Source organism: Oryzias latipes, chromosome 2, assembly GCF_053564925.1.
Source record: "Oryzias latipes strain Hd-rR chromosome 2, Olatipes_Hd-rR_3.1".
Taxonomy (NCBI): domain Eukaryota; kingdom Metazoa; phylum Chordata; class Actinopteri; order Beloniformes; family Adrianichthyidae; genus Oryzias; species Oryzias latipes.
Genome location: NC_136238.1, coordinates 4,435,943 through 4,457,067, shown reverse-complemented (window position 1 = coordinate 4,457,067; position 21,125 = coordinate 4,435,943). Strand labels below are relative to the sequence as shown.

Below are 21,125 nucleotides of genomic sequence, written 5' to 3'. Positions count from 1 at the left end.
TGTGTAGAGCTGTGCCTTGCATCATTGTGTGGTTGTGTCTGAGAGTTTGTAATGATTATATTTCAATAATAATCAAATATAAAAAGAGGGCGTCAGCAGCTTTAGCATCACCCACCAAGCTTTAGTTTGATGTTTTCTACTGGATTTATTTCCTTTTTTGTGGAATAAAGTTGTTTTTAAAACATGATGGTGCTTAAACCAGGGAATTCTGGGATATGTTGGCATGTATAAATGCACACAAACATCCCGCAGACACACAGCGCTCTGTGTTGATTATTAATTATTTATTCAATCATTCAAACTTTATTTCACATGATGTCATTTTCAAGGATTCACTTTCAGGTTTGCAGTAAGAACATCATTGTAAATAACAAATACACACATGTATAAATCTACTTTAAATGAAACCAAGTCATTGTCATTTTCAAAATAAAAGCATGTTGTCCAACAGAGTTGTACTTTCCTAACTGCAGACGTTTTTAGCGTTTGAAAAAGTTCTCATCTGCTCCAAAACAGCCACCAAAGTGTATTTTGGAGATGTAGCTTCCAGCCTTAAAGGAGGCGGCGCTGTCATGGTGTGGGCTTTCCACTCTGGGATCTGTTTGTTCCCAAAAAGCATCTCAAAGCCATGAGGACTTTTCTGAACTTCCAGTCCCACACAGACACATGAGTTGGTTTGGTTCTCCTGTGTTCTGCAGCAGAGACGTTTTCCTAAACTTGTTGATGACTAAAGTTCTGCTGGGATTTTTCCTCTTCCAAACAGAACCAGAACCTTTTGTAGAGCTGCTTGCTTCAGTGTGTAGAGGAGTGTTTGATTCTCACATCTGGATCTATTTTGGCTAAAGGTGCTGTTTGCTGGTAACCCCCCCGCTGAGGATGTCTTTCTGTATTTGTGCTTCTGTTCATCACTGATTCAATCAACTTTTCCTCTTTTCACGTTGGTGACTCCTTCATTTAACGCAGAAAAACATCATTCAAACTAGTTTTTATGTCTATTTCAGATACATTTGTACATTTTTATTGTTTGATTCTGTTGGTTTTTGTGGATTTCTGGTTTATATCCATCAGATTTAGTAGCTGCAGCATCACATGACTTTAGAAAACGTAAATAAGTGAAATAATTCAGATAAATGTGTAGAAAAAACAAAGAAGTGGAGATAAAAAATAACTGGAATTTATTCTAGGAGCATCTTAAATTCAGGGAGAGCCAAGGCGAACACAACAAACAGAACACACCTCTAGTAAACGGAGAAACAAACTTCCCTCAGATCCTACAAAATAAAAGTCCCAAACCTACATGCTGACTGTCTGACCACTAAAAGAAACAGGAGAACAAGGATTTGACAGAAAATGGCAGCTCTCCCCTACAAAGTTGACAGTTTCTGTCTCTTCCAAATCAGCCCATGAGCCCAGCCTGATGTCACCACTGTTAGACTGCAGACTGGGGCTGCTATGCTGCTCCAACTCTTCTATCTGATCCTCAATCATCAATACAACCTCTGGCACCTGGTCAGGGGCGTGTCCAACCTGAGAGGTAACCATCCATGACAATCCCCTTCACGTTGTAGCAGTGTTTCCAGCTAGAGCTAGGGCCTCCATCCACATCAGTTTAGAGAAACCGTCCAGGTTTACTTTGAACCAAGAGGAAACTTTTTTATTTAAAATGGAAACTAACTGGAGCCAGGTTAGTTTACCAGCTATTTACTGGTTGTTGTTACAAATTCATATCAGAGTTTATTTGCAGGAAAAGACCAAACTTCACAATTTGACCCCATAGTGACGTTTGAGAAGTTAGAATTAGAGGAAGTGCAGTTCTCCATCAGTCCACTGGGGGAGCTGCAGCACCATAACTGAGAAACAGTGGAGCTGATCTCAGATCAGTTCCTGCTGCAGCTCTGACACTCATCTCCACTTCCTCTGATTCCTCCATCACTCTGCTCTCCACCTCCCAGGAACACCGTCCAGTCACCACATCTCTGCAGACCAGCTGCTGCTGCTGCTCCTCTCTGCTCCTCCAGGAGGAACATCAGACTCACCTCCACCTGCAGAGAGAAAGTAGAGAGACAGAGATGAAGGAGTGTCTCCTGATCCTGGTCTGTCAGTCTTTGATGCAGCACAGCAGCAGAAAGAGCAGCAGGAGCTTCAGTCCTGTTCAGAGCAGCAGCTTCCTGTCATCTTCACCTGTTGGAGCTTCTGCTGCTCTGATTGGCTGACTGTTGTCCTGAAGCCTGTCATCATTCTCCTCAGAGCTTCACTGAGAAGCTGCAGCTTCACAGGAAACTCTGCATCTTTGCTCTCAGACTAACTTTAGGACCAAACATCTGGAAGCAGCTGGACTGACTCCAACCCTCTACTGACCTCAGAGTCTGCAGTTTGGAGTTTGGACTCTCCACCAGATCCTGGAGCTGCTGAACATCTGAAGACTGCAGGTTGTTGTTCCAGAGGTCCAGTTCTGTCAGGTGGGACGGGTTGGACTTCAGGGCTGAGACCAGAGCAGGAATGCTGGTCTTTGACAAACTGCAGGTCCTCAACCTGAATCCAGAAGAAAGAGTTGAGTTTAAAGACAAAGTTCCTGTTTTTCATCCTTCACTTCTTTATAAAGAGTTCAGAGCTGAAGAAGATCAGAAAGTTTAGAAAAAGTCCAAAGATGTGAAGCAACAGCAGCAGATCAGAAGAGTCCAGCAGAAGCAGAGAAGAAGAACATTCAGGAACATTCAGGACAACATGCAGCTGCTTCAGGAAAGAAGTCCAGATGTGTGAAAGTCAAACATCAGCCTGTGGCTGCATCCAAACCAACTGATGTTTCTGCAGCAACAGCAGAAAAAGTCCACTTCCTCTTTCTGCTCAGCTCTTCTCCAAACAGCACTGAATCATGGGAGAATTTCAGCAGCAGGATGCTGGAAAGTCTTCCTCCCAGTTTTCAGGAGATGATCTTCCAGTCCTTCTCTGCTGCAGCCCTTCAAGCAGAGACTTTCAGCTCCAACAGATCAAAGCAGAGAGAAGAAGGAAGTGATGAGGAAGAGTCAGCAGCAAATGTTGGACATTGATCCCTGATCAAGCATGACTTCAGCTCTGAATGAAGAGTCAGAAGCTGCTGGGAGCTTTGATGGATGATGTGATGATGTTTGTGGATGAAAAGGTGAGGATGTTTGTGGAGGATGTGTCTGTCAGAGCAGCATCCAGCTGCAGCAGGACTCTGTCACCCTAACCCTTTGGACTCTCAGCTGCATCTGCTGAAACACAGCAGGACTCAGAGTGCATGTGAGCGTGCACGTGAGGCTGCTGCTTCTGCACGCGCTTTAAAGGAGTCTCTTGGACCAAAGCCTCATGTCTGCAGTTCAGTCCTAACACAACTTTGTCATCATATTGATGTGAACACAACTGAAACATGGAGTCTGACCTCAGAGTCTGCAGTCTGCAGTCTGGACTCTCCAGAAAACCACACAGATCAAGAACTCCTGGATCCTGCAGGTTCTGGTTCCAGCTCAGGTCCAGTTCTGTCAGATTAGACGGGTTTTTCTTCAGAGCTGAGACCAGAACTTCACAGCTGATCTCTGACAAACTGCAGAGCCTCAACCTGCAATCAGACAGAAAAGTGTGTTCAGGAGCAGTGATGCAGCTGGAGGTCCAGGAACTTGGTCCATTCAGTCAGGTGGGACCCGCCCTGATGACACACTGCCCACTTCTCACAACAACAGATGAAAATAGCAGCTAGCAAGCTACACAAGCGCACACCATACAACACAACAAAGAATCACTTGGAGGCAGAATTAGGAACAAAGAGCATTTTCTGTCAATCCCTCTTCTGTCAGAGTAGAAGATCCAGAAAGCAGAAGAGATGAAGAATCAGACACTTCAGACGCTTTTCAGCCGTGCAGAATTTGGAGGTGAAAATACTAATGGATTCATTTCAGTGAGATAGTTTATTTGTTTAGGGGTTAAGATATTTAAGTGTTGTGTTGTGTAGTTTGTGCTTTTGTGTAGAAGTTTTATCGTGTTCAAAGTGATGGACTGTTGTCCTTTGCTTTGTCTGCGTTTTAACAAACCATTTGTGGTTGTGTGTGTGAATTGTGTGTTTGTGTTTAGTTGGAGTTGTGTTGGTGACATGGCTAAAGGTAGAAAAAGAGAAGCGGGGTCTCTGGGGACAGCTGGAGGTCAAGGGGATTGGGGAAGCAGTGTATGCTAAAGCAAATGAAACGCAGCAAGGAGGATCTGATGATGTCTGACAGGACAGAGCAGTGAAGAAAGACAACGTCTTCCCTCTGGGGGGGGGGGGGGGGGGGGGGGCAGAAAAACAGGACAATGAGATGCACTTAGGACAGGGAGGTGTGACAAAGCAGGTTTGTCTGGGAACTGCTGATAGAACAGGATGATGGACCCCCCCCCCCACACACACACACACACACACACAGCTGCAGTTTTAGAGGCTCCTGAATCTCTGATTCTACAACAGATGATTTCATTTCTGCTGAGAAATTTGATATTTGTTAGGAAACTTTTTCTGGAATCACTGCAGAGAAATGCTGTTAGTTCACACCCAGCTTTTCCAGACACATGAATAGTTATGATAAGACTAAACAAAACAAAAAAAATAGATTTTAAGGCTTGGACAGACAATGTTTACATTCATCTCCCCGTCTGACCCCCCCTCAGGTGATTTTTCTTTACAGATAGAAATGAGTAAACCTGGTAGGAAGGCCCTAATGTAGCCCCCCCTGGTTGAAAAGATGGTTTCTCAGACTGATGGTCCACAAGCCTTTATTTCACCGTGTGTGTGTGAACACACCGTAAAGCTACAAAATATACAAATGTATTTTACATCTCTTACCGTTTATTCACCATTTCAAGACTTTAGTTTTATTCATTACTTTAAAACATTAATTTATTCCTCTAAGATTTTTAACCTTTGATGCTAATCAACTAATGTAACTGTATTTTTAACAGAACTATTTAACAATAAAATGATGTTTTCTTCTGTATAAACAAAATAAATCCTAATATTAGCATTCATTTCAAACTGATTCAGCATTAGCTTGACATTACAGCGCCACCTAGTGGGCAAATAAAATGTGCTGACAATGTAAAATGATGTGAAAACACAGACCTAAATCACCAAAACATAAAATATTACAAACCTTGTTCCCTCATCAACCAGGTGCTATGGAATGCTGTAAACTATGGTTTCTTTTAAACTTTGACACTATTTTAACCGTTTTGGCTGACATGAAGCACGTGCAGCCTTCACGTTCACTTGCCTGACGACTTCCGGTTTAGCACTTCCTTCAAAATAAAAGCCAAAACCACGTTATACAAAAAGAGAGACTTACAAAAATAAAACTGTAATAGCCTGAATCTAGAGGTCATTTACACCTAACAGAAGGACATTAACAGGAGAAGCGCAGCTCACACCCCCTCACAGGGCGTGGTTTCTGATGTCAGCTGATAGAGTACCCCCCCTCCCTCACAGTGCGTCCCAAACATCAGTCTAAAGAATTTGGTGGAGTGTTAAAACGCGCCAGATGTCCCAAGTCTGGTTTTCTCCCATAGCAGAGACTTATCACATCATGGTTGGGGGAGGACACAGCCCCCCTAGAACACGTTCAGATAACTCTCCGTCATGGTCGTGTACAGACTGACCATCGCCTGATGAAGGCCTTAATTGACTGACAGACACCTCATCTGTGGGCTAAGGGCACCACAGATGATGGGTCGGTAAATTACCCACCAATTTACCCGCTGAATATAACATTTGGAGCTGTTCAACCGTTTCTGATCCTAATCCATACGTAGCCCTGGCTGAACTGGACCACTCCCACTCCTGGTTTACATGCATTGACCTCACTGATGTGTTTTCTTTTTTCTGTCTGCCTCTACATCCTGAGTGTAGACATCTTCTCATTTGCTCCAGGTGTGAGAGAGCAGGAAGGCCCCCTCATCCCTGTTCATGGAGGTGTGGGCTCACTTCTGGATCTCCACCGCCTCCATGATCCATCTGTGGTGTCTGTTGTCTTCAGTGCGGAGGACTTTGGCCTTTTCCCAGTCCATGATGTGGTTTTCCTGCTTGCAGTGGTCCGTTATGGCTGATTTCATATTTTCTTGTACTGCCTGTTGTCGTCTGGCTCTTGTTAGTATTTTATTTGTTTCCTTTTCACATTCTTTTTGATGTTCTATTTTTCTTGTGATGAAGGTGCGTCCTGTTTCTCCGATGTACGTTTTATTGCAGGTGTGACATGACACTTCCATGAACAGGGATGAGGGGGCCTTCCTGCTCTCTCATACCTGGAGCAACATCCTCCAGCAAAAAACGGACATCGAGGGGCGGAGTCACTTGTCAAAGTTTGACAGGTGACTCCGCCTCAGTCACAATCAGCTGTTTTTAAAGACGTCACACACCACCATCTGATGACGACCCTGATAAAGGTGGATGAAGGTTTTACGCTACAAAACAAACCAGCGTCTGATAAAAAATAAATTAAATACGCAGTATAATTTGATAGACACAATGAACCTCTTTGAATCATGTATATATTATAGTTTATAAATATATATTTATATACTTATAAAACTCAATAATTGTTTATACAACTCAAATTTACATATTTATCTAACTAAATGTCATATTGCTCCGTTAATATTTTTTCCATCTTAATTAATGATATTTCTTGAACTCTCAAATGTCTAAGTTTGAGCCGGCAGATATTCTCATTTTTATAACAATAAAAAGGACAGAAAAACAATGCATGGAGTGCAAATATTCATTAAAGATTTTTCCATCACTGTAATTACAGAAAGTGCTTGTAAAGGTGCTACATAAACTCATCATCCTCTCCCTCCCTCTCACTCATGGTGCAGAGACTTAAGCACAGTAGGACAAAATAACTCAGTGAAACACAGTAAAACAGCTAAATAACTAAACACATTTGGTCAAAAAACCACACTTAAACCCAAATCCATCCAGACAGGCAAAGGGAATGGTATCCCACAATCCCTTGCGTGCCGATCTAACAGCAGCACCAAAGTTACACCTACTTCATTGAATTAATTTGAATGAAAGGAAAATAACTGTCTGAAAACTACGTGTTATTTTTAAACTGACTTAAATAAAATGATTTATCTTAACTGAAGCAAATAATTAAGCTAGATCAACAATGTAAAAAAAGTTTCTCTTTCCAACATCCATATGTGGTCTTATCACCCTCTCATGGTGGAAAAAGTATTATCTGAGCTTCTTCATCCACTAAATCATCTTCAAATGGACACGCCATGCTGCTTCACCTCTCTGTAAACAAACTAACCTTCAACTAAACCTGCTCCAGACCAGGTTATGTTCAGAGCATGAGTTGCTATGGCAACTTGACCTACCCTGAAACGTACCTCCATTTCTGGAACTGAAAGCTGAGGTTATCAACTTCCTTAGCCTCAAACTTATCGTGGGAGCTAGCATAACCTGCTTTCTGGAATACCCCCCTGATGTCTGTTGGGATTTTTGTGTTTGTTTCGTTGTTGTGTGTTTGGTTGTAGTTTGTTGGTTCACTTGTCGTCCCCCTCCTTTCCTCCTCCATTGACGGGAATGATGACCTTGTTGGCAGCAGGGGGATCTGGGGTTTGGTGGTGGTGGGGGGTGAGGGGGATGTGGTGGTACTGGTGGTACTGTGTGTGTATTGTTTTGTCCCTCTGTTGGTTTGTTTGTGTGTGTTGTTATTGTGCGGTGGGGTTTCTACTTTTAGGTTTTTCATTTTTGTTTTTGGATCTCTTAGGACAGGGGTGTCAAACTCAAATTCACAGAGGGCCAAAATTAAAAAGAAGAACATTGACGAGGGCCAAACCAATTTCTTATTCATTTATTTATGTTTTTATTATCTTTGAGATACAGTAAACTACTGTACTAACCATTTTAATATATGACAATTGAATTTTTGCTTGAATACTGAACCCAGAACAGGTTTAAGAAAATAATAAAAACAAAAACTGAAATAAAAATCAGGCCTCTATATCTTTAACTTTATTCATTTTAATTGTAACCTAAATCTTTTCACCACAGGCCATCAAGGCCAACACTCTTTCAACTTTGAACAGAGCATGCCTGCAGTAAATAAAATAATATTCATCCAGTTCAGTTTTTTTCACTGTCCCTTTACTCTGATGATGCACATGGGTCCAAGCCAGATACTTGGCATCGCTTTTTACATGCAAGTGCATCAATTTCTGGAGTCAGAAATCCTCAGGACTGAATGAAGGTGTTCATCAATCAGACGACTCCTATGTGGTGTTTTGTTCATTTTCATTCATGAAAACAGTTGCTCGCACAGATATGTGCTGCCGAACATAGAGAGCATTTGCTCAGCACCGACAGAGTCATACTTTGACTTGAGCGTGTCATTACACTGTAGCTCAATAAGCTCCATTTGGAGATTGCTTGGTGCGGTATTCACATCAAACACAAAGGGGTTGCTAAAAAGTTCAAATCTACATTTTTGGGCTTCAAAGTCGACAAATCGTCGGGTAAACTCAGGTAGAATGAGTTTTTCAGCGAACTGTGCAAAAGGCGTCACGGCGGTAGCGGTCTGCTCTTTCATGACTTGGCAGCACATAGTGAGCCAGGTTTCCCTGCTGCATCTGACTCTCCCACAAGCCCAACTTGGTTCTAAAAGCCCTCACGGCGTCGTACACGTCTGTGATGACGTGGGCGCCCCTGAAGCTGCAGATTGAGCGCGTCCAGATGATTCATGATGTCACATAGAAATGCAAGCTCACATTGAAACTTTTCATCCCTGAGCTCTGTTGTGTCTTTCCCTTTGCTTTCCATGAACAGACAAATTTCCTCCCGCAGCTCAAAGCATCTCTTCACAACTTTTCCTCGGCTCAGACACCTCACCTCTGAGTGATGGGGCATGTCACTGGTCTGCACCCAACTCCTCTAGGAAAGACTTGAACTGACGGTGATTCAGAGCTCATAATGTGATCCATTTTCAAGGCTTTGCCACACAAGGCCTCTTGGTGTATGATACAGTGGTAAACTGTAAGCTCGCCTGCCTGCTTTTCCCGCATCTTCTCTCACATCCTGCTGACCAATCCACTCTTTTGACCACACATCGCGGCTGCTCCATCAGTGCTCAGTCCCACAAGCTTATCCCAAGGCAGCTTCATTCCATCGACCTCCTCAAAGATGTCTTTTCCTGTCGTTGTGCCATGCATGGATTTTAGTCCTAAAAGTTCCTCTGTAACGCAAAGATTGGAGTCCACTCCACGAATAAACTTGACAGCTGGGCTGTATCGGAGGTGTGGCTGCTCTCGTCCACAGCAAGTGAGTATGTAACAAAATCTTCTCCCTTTCTCATCAGCTGTTCTTGTAGATTGGTGGCAAGTTCACATTCACGCTCGGCTACAGTATTTCTGCTCAGGCTTACATTTATAAATGCCTGTTTTTATTCCGGCAAACGACCTCGCAAATTTTGACCATGCACATTTTTACAAACTCTCCCTCATTAAAGGGCCGGGCTGATTTGGCGATCTCCTGCGCCACAATAAAACTAGCCTGTACTGCAGCCTCACTTTGGGATTTTGCTTTGGTGAACATAGTTTGCCGTGACATCAGACCTTTTTTCATCTCTTCCACCTCTTTAGTCTCTCATTTGCATTCAGATCCTTATACTTGTCATGGGGTCTGGTTTCATAGTGTCGTCGTATGTTATATTCTTTTGAGACAGACATGTTGGCGCCACATACAAGACAGACAGGTTTGTCCTTTACCACGATGAACATGTAGTCGGTCTCCCATCTGTCTTGAAAGCTTCTGTTTTCTATTTCTCGTTTGGCCATCAGCCCTTAGGACCCACTGACCCATGTTCAACTGCTGTTCACATGGAACCCTTCTCCACTTCGGCCTTCAAAGTTCTCCTTTGAATATTTGCTACTACCACCAAGATCTGGATTTGAGCCTGTGCTTCGTAGCAGGTTTGCTAATGAGCGTCAACACAAGAAGTGGGGGAAGAAGGACAGAATTGTGGGAATTTTAGTATTAGCGGTACGTGCGCTGTATAACGGGCCGGCGGGCCAGATGTAATACATATTTGAAATCATCTCGCGGGCCAAATATAATTGTAGTAGCCAAAATTAGCCCGGGGCCTGAGTTTGACATGTCTTAGGAGATCCAGACAGGGGTGTTATGGAGGGGAACAGGGGTTCTATTATATTTTCTATGATCTTTTCATTATGCATTTAATAGATTCTATATATACATGTCTACAGTGGCAGTTTTACACTAACTTGCGCGCTGGGCGAGTAACTCCACCAGCGCGCCCCCCCCCCCGGAAAATATACAAAATTTGACAACATCCTTTTGTGTTCCTTATCTTTTATCTTTTTCTGAACATAAATATGAATAAAACTAAACAGGAACATCTGGAATAACTCAAGTTAAGCCTTACATAACGTGTCATATTTTGCTCTCCATAAAATTATATTCTGTCAAAATGATACAAATATGAAGATGCTGCAGAACAAAACAAACAAACCTTGAAATATTCATAATAACAAATTACAAATCAAATCATTCAGTTTTCTTTGTTATTTTATCATTTTTTAGAGCTGGACAATAATTTCTTGGTGTGGGACGTCCTGTGTGAGTCTTTGTGAAACATATCAGAGGGATTGGATCTAAAAAAAAAATTATTGTGAATATTATTTTTAGGTTTTATCAAACATTATAAACTAAATCATAGCACTCATCAGTGGGATTACTCCAAAAATATTTGGCATTTTCCTAACTTTGTGCAACACCAACAGTAGAAATCCTCCAAAAAAACCTCAATACATTCATAAAAAATGATTTATAGTTTATTTATGATGTCATAAAGTGCAGCTGTTTTCCTGCTGTCTTTATATCAAACACTGACCCCAACTAAACCACAGAAAAGACATGTCTCAAAAATATCTACAATGGTTAGTAAATAATGACATCATTGACATGAGCTGCTGAGTGATCTTACAGCAGTGATATCCAGGTGTTGCGTAATGGAGGCTGAGCTCCTCTGTCTGTGCCTATGGCAGGCCGTTTTAACATTAAAAAGCTAGACTGGATGTGTGTTGCAGATATCTTTATTTGAGTTTTGCCTAGTCAAAAAGAACATTTCAGATATCTGCAACTACATTCTTCCTATCCATAATCGTAATCTCAGATATCCTCAAACATATTATTCCCATGACAATGTAGATATCTGTAACTGGAATTATGACTAGTCAAAATGACGTAGATATCTCAAACTGGAGTTAGGAATAGTCATTTAATTGTAGATATCTATAATCAAGTTACAGATATCTTGAAATGAAATTTGAATAGAGATATCTGAAACTTTAGATATCTCTAATGTTCATTCAGGAAAATGTAATTACAGATATCTTGAATTAGAGTTTCGACGAAATGACGTCACAGATATCTGTATGCAAATTAGGTCTGCATCGCACTTTAGGGGAGGAGCAGAGCGTGTTGTTCTAATCATTCAAATAGCACCAGCTAACGTGTAATTAGCACTGATTAGCACCATGTTGCAGCAGTACGACGGGGTTTTAGGACCAGTTTACAAAAAACAAGTCTTGTTTTCTTTAATTACAACTTTTATCTCGTAAATTTAGGAGATAAGTTCATCTGGATAAGAGTTCATCTGTCACCTTATGTCATGAACCTGTCATCCCAACACCAATGCTGAAGTAAACAGTGTTACATACACCTCTCCTCCAGATGAAGCGTCCCGATCCAACATAAAACAATAAAGAGGAATGAAAATAGTCTGTTATATTAGCATTACAACGTTGAAAATGCCAAAAAGTGCTTCTCCTCGGACGGAAGCGTCACAGAAACGTAGAGATCTGGTCTTTAATGGAGAAAGAAAGGATTCAGGTGGACATCTGCAGGGACACTGACGGCTTCATCGGGCTGCAGAGATCCTGCAAACCACCCATCAATGAATAAAACATGAATAAATCATAAATCAAACTAACGAATTTCCAAACATTTAGAACGTTATCAATAAACATTCAGCTCACCTCTTCAACAAAGTTTAGTCGGTCTGCTGCTGCTGTGTGGCGTTCACCTGCTGCTCAGCATGCTCACTTCCACTTAATATCGTAAATTTACCAGTTTTTCCTCATAAATTTACGACTTAAAATCTTGTAATTTTCCTTTTTTGGTGGCCCTTAATCTCTGTCGTAGAGCAGCCAGCGGGTGAAGCGATTTTTAATCGTCTTTTTAATGCTGCAGGCCGTGCAGGAGAGGAGGAGCTAGTGATGATGACGTTTGAGATATCTGTAACTGTCATTCACTTTGGCCTCGTCAAAACTGCATGATAGATATCTCTATGGGTCGTTTCCACTCGTCACAATGACGTCACAGATATCCAGAATTACAATTCCAACTATCCAAAATGGAATTACCACTAGTCAGAAATACGTTGGTGATTTCTACAATGTTCATTCTGGACAGTCAAACTTAGCTTTTTAATGTTAAAATGGCCTGCCATATGTGCCCCCCCCCCCCCTTTCTTCTGACAGACTCCGTCTCTGTGAGGGGGGGTGCAGCTGCGGCCTTCAGATGATTGTTAGACATAAAGACTCACAGTAGCCGCGGTTACATGGGCAGAATATCTTGATGGGATCAATGGTGGTGTTAAAATTCACCCGTGCACATGGGATCAGAAAACCTTTTTCAGATTAGAACAAATGTTCCCATGACTCGGTCAGAATGAATCATCTGGGCATGCGCAGTAGTGTTAAAAAAACCTGGATGAGGAAATAAGTCCAGTTGTAAACAAACAACTGCCACGAACATTTATGCAGCAGCTCTGTAATATATGAGACGATCTTCCAAACGTGCTTTTATTAATGTTATGAATGTTATGAAGTGCCTGTTTGCTCATCGTTTTATTTAATCTGTGTGGTCAGTGCTGTTTTGTGGAAGAATTAAGATGGACGAAAGCTTAGGACAGGCTAACACGGGCTAACATCATTAGCCTGATGGACACAAAAACCAGGATCACACGAGAAACGCTGCAATCTGCATCTTGGCTGCACGTAAATGTGTGGGAATAACAACAGCCTTTATTTAGCCGGGACACAACTGGAAACACAAATCCATGTGATTATTTGAACAGTTTCTAAGGACTGAGCGACATTTCTGCTCTGAAAGGTTCACACAGACCGTCCCAAAGCCGCAGTGAGCTGGCGGATCTCCTGAGTCCTGCAGCCGCTAACCCAGAGCGGCGGGACGGCTGGCAGTCTGAATTCTCCCACACATAACAAAACAACAAAACGCACACGTAACAAGCATCCTCCCCCCCTCAGACACAATGTTATTAATCTAGCTGCTCTGCTCACTCAGGTGCCAGTGGACCGAGTGAGCGTCGGGGGGCACGAAGCGCTCCTCCTGCCCCGCATCTCCCTCATGAGGGGTGAAAGAGGGGAGAGCCAGCGGGGCGAGAGTGGAGCGTAACTTTTCACGGGGCGTCTGCAGAGCAGCTGGTTGGTCCCGTATGCTCTTCAAAGCTTTCTCTCAGTGAAACACCGTCTATGCGTGACGTAACCCAGAGCAGCAGTGACACACGATCAGAATGACCGTTTACATGCTCCACGATTGGATAAACGATCGATATAACCCACCTATCTCCTCGGAAAGAAATTCTGATCCGAATGAGTCTGATCAGGGCAGAGTATTCCGAACGGCGCGTTTACATGACGCATTTTCTATCCGATCAGACGTTCATTCTGATTACTTTTGCCCATGTAAACGCAGCTAATTACCTGTTGGTGAGATTCTTCCAGCCACTGGTGAGCTGCCCCCCCTCTTGAATTTTTTTACTTTTTATGTTCCATAGACCACCTCAAAGAAGTGGGGGTACAAGTGTCTTGCAGCAGAGGGCGGTGGTCACGTTCACGTCAGGTCTGCTGTGTTGGAGCGTGGAATTATGGGAAATAATCCCCTCTGCCTGCTTTGGTCTAAATTGGGTTGAGCTTGGGTTTTTCTTCCGCCTGATTCCTTTTCATGGGGCTGTTTTATGTTGTTTCACTCCGAGTTATTTCATCCTTTTTTTTGCACCATAAGTGTGGAGGGGGGAGAGGATGATGAGATGGGTGGATGTTCAGTGTCAGATGTGGAAAAGTAGAGGCGCGAAATGCAGGCTGCTGTAGGCATGTCAAAATAAAAGCAGACGCCCCGCATTGAACACTGTAAACCCGAACAAGTTACCAGAACTTAAAAAAATTAAGGCAATCATTTGTCACAATTTTTTTGAGTTGATTAACTAAAAAGTCTGAGTTTTCCATAACATAAAAGATTTAATTGTGTGCTACTTGTATTTCTTCATAACAGTTAAATTAAAAGTGTCAATTTGTGCAAGTCAAATATTGGCATTAAATATAACTTACATTTACACATTAAGACAACTTAATTGTCATCAGTTACAATGACTCGCAGTTTTGAGTTTTAAAGCCACAGGAATAAGTTTGCATAACTTAAAAACATAGGGAAAAACAACAATTTTATCTTGACAGAACTCGATATATATTAGTTACCTTCTTGTACAGGGATAATCAATTTGTTTGAGTCAGTAAACTCAAAACCATGCTTTTCAAAACTTATTTTCTTTAGGCAAATGATTGCCTAAAAAAATAGAGTAATAGTAACTTAAAACACTCTAAAAAGAAAAAAAGTTGATCCAACTTAATTGAATTACTTCAGTTGGTAACACCTAATTGAATTGAGTTCATGCAACTCAGTTTTTTATGGCAAATTAACTCAAATTGATAAGTTGGTCTAACTGAAAAACATGTTATAAATTTTGCTTCAACAATTTAAATAGGCACACTTTTCTAAAGTTTCAACTATTGGACCTTGAACTATTCACATCAAAGACATGAATGACCCAGCAATGTCTCATAGTTCAAGACAGGAGCTCGGGTGTTGAGAACTTGGTCTTCATTTATGGGACATACTATGTTTTCTGCTCTACGGGGTTGGTCATCATCGTCTACCAAACTCTAACTTACGGTGCAGAAAGAAATAAAAATAACAGTTTAATTTACTAGTTCAAACAGAGTAAAACAGCTACACAACAAAAACAAAGGACAAAAACGCACACTTAAACCCCAATCTGCCCAGTTTGGCAAAGAAAATGGTATCCCATAATTCCTTGAGCTGCCTTACGTTAGGACATCATGGTGCATTTACACAAAAGTTACACCAACTTAATTCAATTAAGTTGATTGAAAGTGAAATAACTACATCAGACAACTACATGTCATTTTTAAGTTGAATGAACTCAAAAAATGATTTATTTTCACGAAACCAAATAATTAAGATAGAACAACGGAAAAAAGTTAATCTTTCCAACTACAGCCCAAAACCTCTTTTTAGATTGTACAGCAAAATGTTGTAAACACCTGCCTAACAATGTTAATGACTCACTCCTTTCTGTGCAATGCATAAATAAAACTAATGAAAGTACTTTTCTCTATATTTGTGAATTTATAAAAGGTATAAACTTTTAAATTCATATGTAAATTTTACTCTTACAAGAATTACATTGTTAAACAACATATTTTGTTGTACAAAAGAACCTTCACATCTGCCTACTTCTTCCATTTATTTGAACACACACAAACAGCCAAACAGCATGCATGTGACTTCTGCTTCCAGCCCTCTCACTCATGGTTTTCACACCAAGATTTCCCACTTCCCATGAGTCTTAGGGGCTGAAGGCGGGGCTGGAGGTTGCTACAATATTTAGAAAAATGAAAATAAAAATTTGAGAGCATGCGGGGCAAGGAATTGTTTAATCCACCTGAAACAAGAGAGATAAGAAATCCAGGATGCAATACTTAAATCTACATATTACACTTTAATTATGTTTTAAGTTTAATTTACTTAATTTAAACATATTTTATTTTAAATTAAAAATTATTAGTTACATATACTCAAAACAGGGGATGTGTTGAGCAAACTTCATATGATTGAGTTAGAAGAGTTTTTTTTTAATTTTGAGTATTAGCTACTCATTGTATTTAATTACTCTGAACGTTCGGGTTTACAGTGAATAAGTTCTACCTAATGAGAGATACCTCAGGCACGGAAAATGCCGCCCCCTATTGGGTGTCGCCCACTACGCCCATATCAAAAACCGCCACTGCATGTCTATTGTATTACAAAAATATGCTGGATTCCTGCCTTCAGTGACAAATAATATGTACAGAGGTCACCAGTAGGCCTGTTTTTTCTCTCTGTACTGGAGTGTTTATGGAACCACGACACCTGCAATGCAGACTAGACACAAACACACCATTCTAATGACGTATTTAGGATGTTTTCATCTTCCCTTACTGAATAATAAAAAAAGCTTTGCTTTTTGCCTTGAGGACAGAGAGAGTGGACAGCCATACAGCCTAACAGGTCGTGTTTTTCCACCTCCCCCCTTTGGCTAAAGGTTTGAACATTCATGCAGACTCTAGTGTGTCTTTTTATTTCCCAACTGCACATTTCATTTTTGGAAATCCTGAATCTGTGAAGGCCGGATGGGACGGAAACAAGAATCACAAAGTGAAGCAAGTTTGATGATGGCAGAGGAGATCAGCGCTTCAGCCAGACCATTTACCCAGTGAGAAGTTCTGAAGAGCTTTGATTTGACCAGGATTTATCATTTAAGGCTCACAGATCTCAGACGTGGAAAACTGTATTTTTTCAGCTGTTCAATATAGCTAAGATCAGAAATCTACTGAGTGATGCTGAAAAACTCATCCATGCGTTTGTTACGTCTAGACTGGATTACTGTAACTCCTTGTTAGCAGCGTGTCCTAAGAGTTCCTGAAGAAGTCTCCAGCTTGTTCAGAACGCAGCAGCTAGATTGTTAGCAGGAACTAGCAGAAGAGATCACATCACTCCTGTGTTAGTTTCACTTCACTGGATCCCAGTTGATTCTAGAATCAAGTTCAAGATCCTCCTGTTAACCTATAAGGCCTTACATGGAATGGCCCCGTCCTATATCAAAGACCTCATAGTGCCTTACCATCCAATCAGAACACTTCACTCACTAAATGCAGGACTGCTTGTGGTTCCTAGAATTAGTCAAAGTACATTTGGAGGTAGAGCGTTCAGCCACCAAGCCCCTGTTTTATGGAATAAACTCCCAGCTCATGGAAGAGAGGCCGACTCAGTTTCTACATTCAAAGTTAGACTGTAAACATTCCTCTGTGGACAGGATTATTGTCAGACTAGATCTACATGAGAACCTCTGAAAAAAGAGAAAAAGGAGCCTCAGAGTCTCAGCAGCAGCATACGGTAAGGTGGGAATGGGGGGGTCAGTCATCACTCTGTAGTCATGTCAGTCAGTCAGTCATCTGGACTCATATTGATGTGAACACAACTGAAACATGGAGTCTGACCTCAGAGTCTGCAGTCTGCAGTCTGGACTCTTCAGAAAACCACACAGATCAAGAACTCCTGGATCCTGCAGGTTCTGGTTCCCGCTCAGGTCCAGTTCTGTCAGATTGGACGGGTTTTTCTTCAGAGCTGAGACCAGAACTTTACAGCTGATCTCTGACAAACTGCAGAACTGCAACCTGCAATGAGACAGAAAAGTGTGTTCAGGAGCAGTGATGCAGCTGGAGGTCCAGGAACTTGGTAAACCATGAAGGTGAATTAAAAAACATGAAGGTGAATTAAAAAATGTAGCTGATTTGAAATAACTTTAAAATGAAATGAAGCTTACTATTGTAAGTTGAATTTTAAGCTGAATTTTATTTTTAATTATGAAACAAAAACAATAAGAGTTTAAAATCCAATATATTTTACTTTGATTTAAAGCTTTGATTTAAAAAATGTCAAATTGAAAAGTATTACTTCATCTTGAATCCTAAATTGTACAATGCATTTTCAAATGACATCATCACATTCTGAAGTGAATTGTTCATTGAGAATTGAAGATCGCTTTGAATTAGGGGGAAAAAAACATCTTCAATAGGAAAATCTGGATCACATTTGACCCCACCCTGCCTGACACTCTAAACACCTTCTTTGCACTCTTCGAGACGCCCGGCAGCAGCAGAGACCCTGGTCCTCTATTACAGCTGGAGGAACAGTCCCAGCCTCTCGTCCTGCAGCTACATCAGGTGAGCTCCACTCTGAGGAGGATCGACACCAGCAAAGCCGCAGGACCAGATAAGGTGTCAGGTCGGGTTCTGAAGCTGTGCGCACATCAGCTAGCTGGAGTTCTCCTGGACATCTTCAATTGGTCCCTGCAGCTCACCTCAGTTCCCGTGTGCCTCAAGTCCTCCATCATCGTGCCGGTGCCAAAAAAATCATCCGTCTCGTGCCTCAATGATTACCGGCCGGTCGCTCTGACACCGGTGATCATGAAGTGCTTTGAGAGGATCATCCTGAACCACATCAAGGACATCATCCCTGCTACTCTGGACAGTCATCAGTTCGCTTACAGGGAGAACCGATCGACAGAGGACGCAGTCTCACTAGCCCTGCATGCTACCCTGTCCCACCTGGAGCATCCTGACACCTATGTCAGGATGTTATTTGTGGACTTCAGTTCAGCCTTTAACACGGTGATCCCGGACAAGCTGACACTGAAGCTCCACAACCTGGGTCTGCCTGCCTCCCTGTGCCTCTGGATCAAAGACTTTCTCATCAACAGGCCCCAAGTGGTGAGAATCGGGGACTCAGCATCATCCACTCTGATCCTGAGCACAGGAACACCACAGGGGTGTGTCCTCAGTCCCGCCCTCTTCACTCTGTTCACCCACGACTGCTCCGCCATTCATTCCACAAACATGGTTTTAAAGTTCGCCGATGACACCACCGTAGTGGGTCTCATATCCAACAATGATGAGACTCACTACAGAGAGGAAGTTCAGCACCTGACAGGATGGTGCGCTGACAACAACCTCATCCTGAACACCTCCAAGACCAAAGAGATCATTGTGGATTTTAGAAGGACTAGAAAGGTGGCACACACCCCCCTCCTCATTAACGGGGAGGAGGTGGAGCAGGTGGACCACATCATGTTCCTGGGAATCCACATCACATCTGACCTCACCTGGTCGCTGCACACATCCCACCTGGTGAAGAAGGCTCAGCAGAGACTCTTCTTTCTCAGGAAGCTTAAAAGGACAGGACTTTCATCACAACTTCTGGGGAACTTCTACAAGGCAACCATAGAGAGCATCCTCTGTCTGAGTGCTACGGTGTGGTACGGGAGCTGCACCGCTCAAGACGGGAAGGACTTGGCCCGGGTGGTGAAAACCGCACAGGAGATTGTGGGAGGACCTCTCCCACAACTCGACTCAGTGTACGACAGCCGGGTCCAACGGAAGGCCGGTCGTATAGCTTCAGACCCCACCCACCCAGGACATAACCTGTTTGTACCTCTTCCCTCTGGGAAGAGATACAGGAGCATCAGAACTCACACAAACAGACTGAGGAACAGCTTCTTCCCAAGAGCAGTGAGGTCCATCCACCCCCCCCCCCCCCCACATCACACAACTGGGTCAACGAAACCGCCCCCTCCCCCCAGACTTAACATAACCCACTAACCCCTGTCAGCACACAGCTGACAATGCTCTGACTGTATTTTAAACTATGTGTGCAATATTCATGCTGTATGTGCAATATCCATTCTAATGTGGAATACCCACTCGTGCAATATTCACCCCACTCTGCTGTACAGTATTTAAGTATTTATGCCTTATATAGCTCATTATTCTTATTTTATTTTATTCTACCTTTTTATATCGAGAGTTGCTGGAAAAAATTTCATTGTGCTCTGCAGAATGATAATAAAAGATTCTGATTCTGATTCATTTTAATGGATCTGACACAAATCAAGAGAAAATAGAAAGTTTAAACCCCCTGCAGATATTTTACAGAGAATGAAGATTCATGAAAACAAAGTTGCTGATCCATGAAAACAAAGTTGCTGATTCATGAAAACAAAGTTGCGGATTCATGAAAACAAAGTTGCTGATTCATGAAAATAAAGTTGCTTATTTGTGAAAACAAAGTTGCTGGTTCATGAAAACAAAGTTGCTGGTTCATGAAAACAAAGTTGCTGATTCATGAAAACAAAGTTGCTGATTCATGAAAACAAAGTTGCTGGTTCATGTAAACTTGTCAAAGAGACATTGTAGAATTTTCCAACAGCAAAGTTAAATGAACAGAACCCTGTTCAGAACCTTTAGAACAGGAAATCCTCCTCTGTGTTCCAGAGAAATCCACAATGAGTCCAGATTTCCAAAAGAACTGGGATTAGCGGTTTGGCCCTGAAGAACTCATGACCAGGACTGCTGCTGAACTAGTTCAGATAGTTAACGGCACATTTGATGGAGAGAAATGACAGAGCAATGCAATATTGGAGTGTGTGTAAAGGTCATACTGTCATGTTCAACATCAAAGTTATTGGGAATGTCTGCACCCGGGCCAACCTACAGTCTCCACCCGGGCCAGATATGCCCATGTCAACATAAAACACTCAACTCAACTCATTCGTTACTGAAAAAACTTAAACCTGCATCTTTGTTTGGTCTAATCCCACTCCAGCTCCAGAAACCAAGCCAAAGACACAACTGGTTGGACTGATATTAAATTAAGAATCTATTTTATGTTGAATGCTGGTTATTGGTTATAATTTGAATTTCTTGACCATTTTGATGTTTTTGACATGTTAAGTTTTGCAATGTTAAATTTAAATTTGGATTTATGTCTTTTAAGGTTTTCAACCTATCACCATCTAAAATCAGAGAGCTACCTGCCAAAATAAATACAAAGGCAAAGCAAAGTAGATGTGTGATTGAGTTGTTTCCCTGTCCTTTGGAAAACATGGTCTATCGAGTCACACAGGAGCTGGGGGAGACCAAAAGACTCGACACACACTCACAACAAGCTCTGAAGAATTCAACTTCTGCATTATTCTGTAATGTGGGAATGGGGGGGTCAGTCATCACTCTGTAGTCATGGCATCAGTCAGTCATCTGAACTGATCATATTGATGTGAACACAACTGAAACATGGAGTCTGACCTCAGAGTCTGCAGTCTGCAGTCTGGACTCTCCAGAAAACCACACAGATGAAGAACTCC

At 42.0% G+C, this 21,125-nt stretch overlaps 1 protein-coding gene across 2 annotated transcripts in view; it reads right to left on the bottom strand.

The window, feature by feature from the left end:
• Nucleotides 1-263: 263 nt before the first annotated feature.
• The window catches only part of LOC144983676 (NACHT, LRR and PYD domains-containing protein 3-like), a 121,804-nt gene continuing 100,942 nt past the window's right edge, over nt 264-21,125 (bottom strand). For both annotated transcript variants that reach the window (XM_078930711.1, XM_078930715.1), the window contains exons 11-12: nt 2,359-3,577; nt 264-2,042 (exon numbers count right to left, since the gene is read on the bottom strand). In XM_078930711.1, the coding sequence (XP_078786837.1) occupies nt 3,205-3,577 (373 nt within the window). In that variant the 3' untranslated portion in view covers nt 264-2,042; nt 2,359-3,204. The remainder of the gene's footprint in view (nt 2,043-2,358; nt 3,578-21,125) is intronic.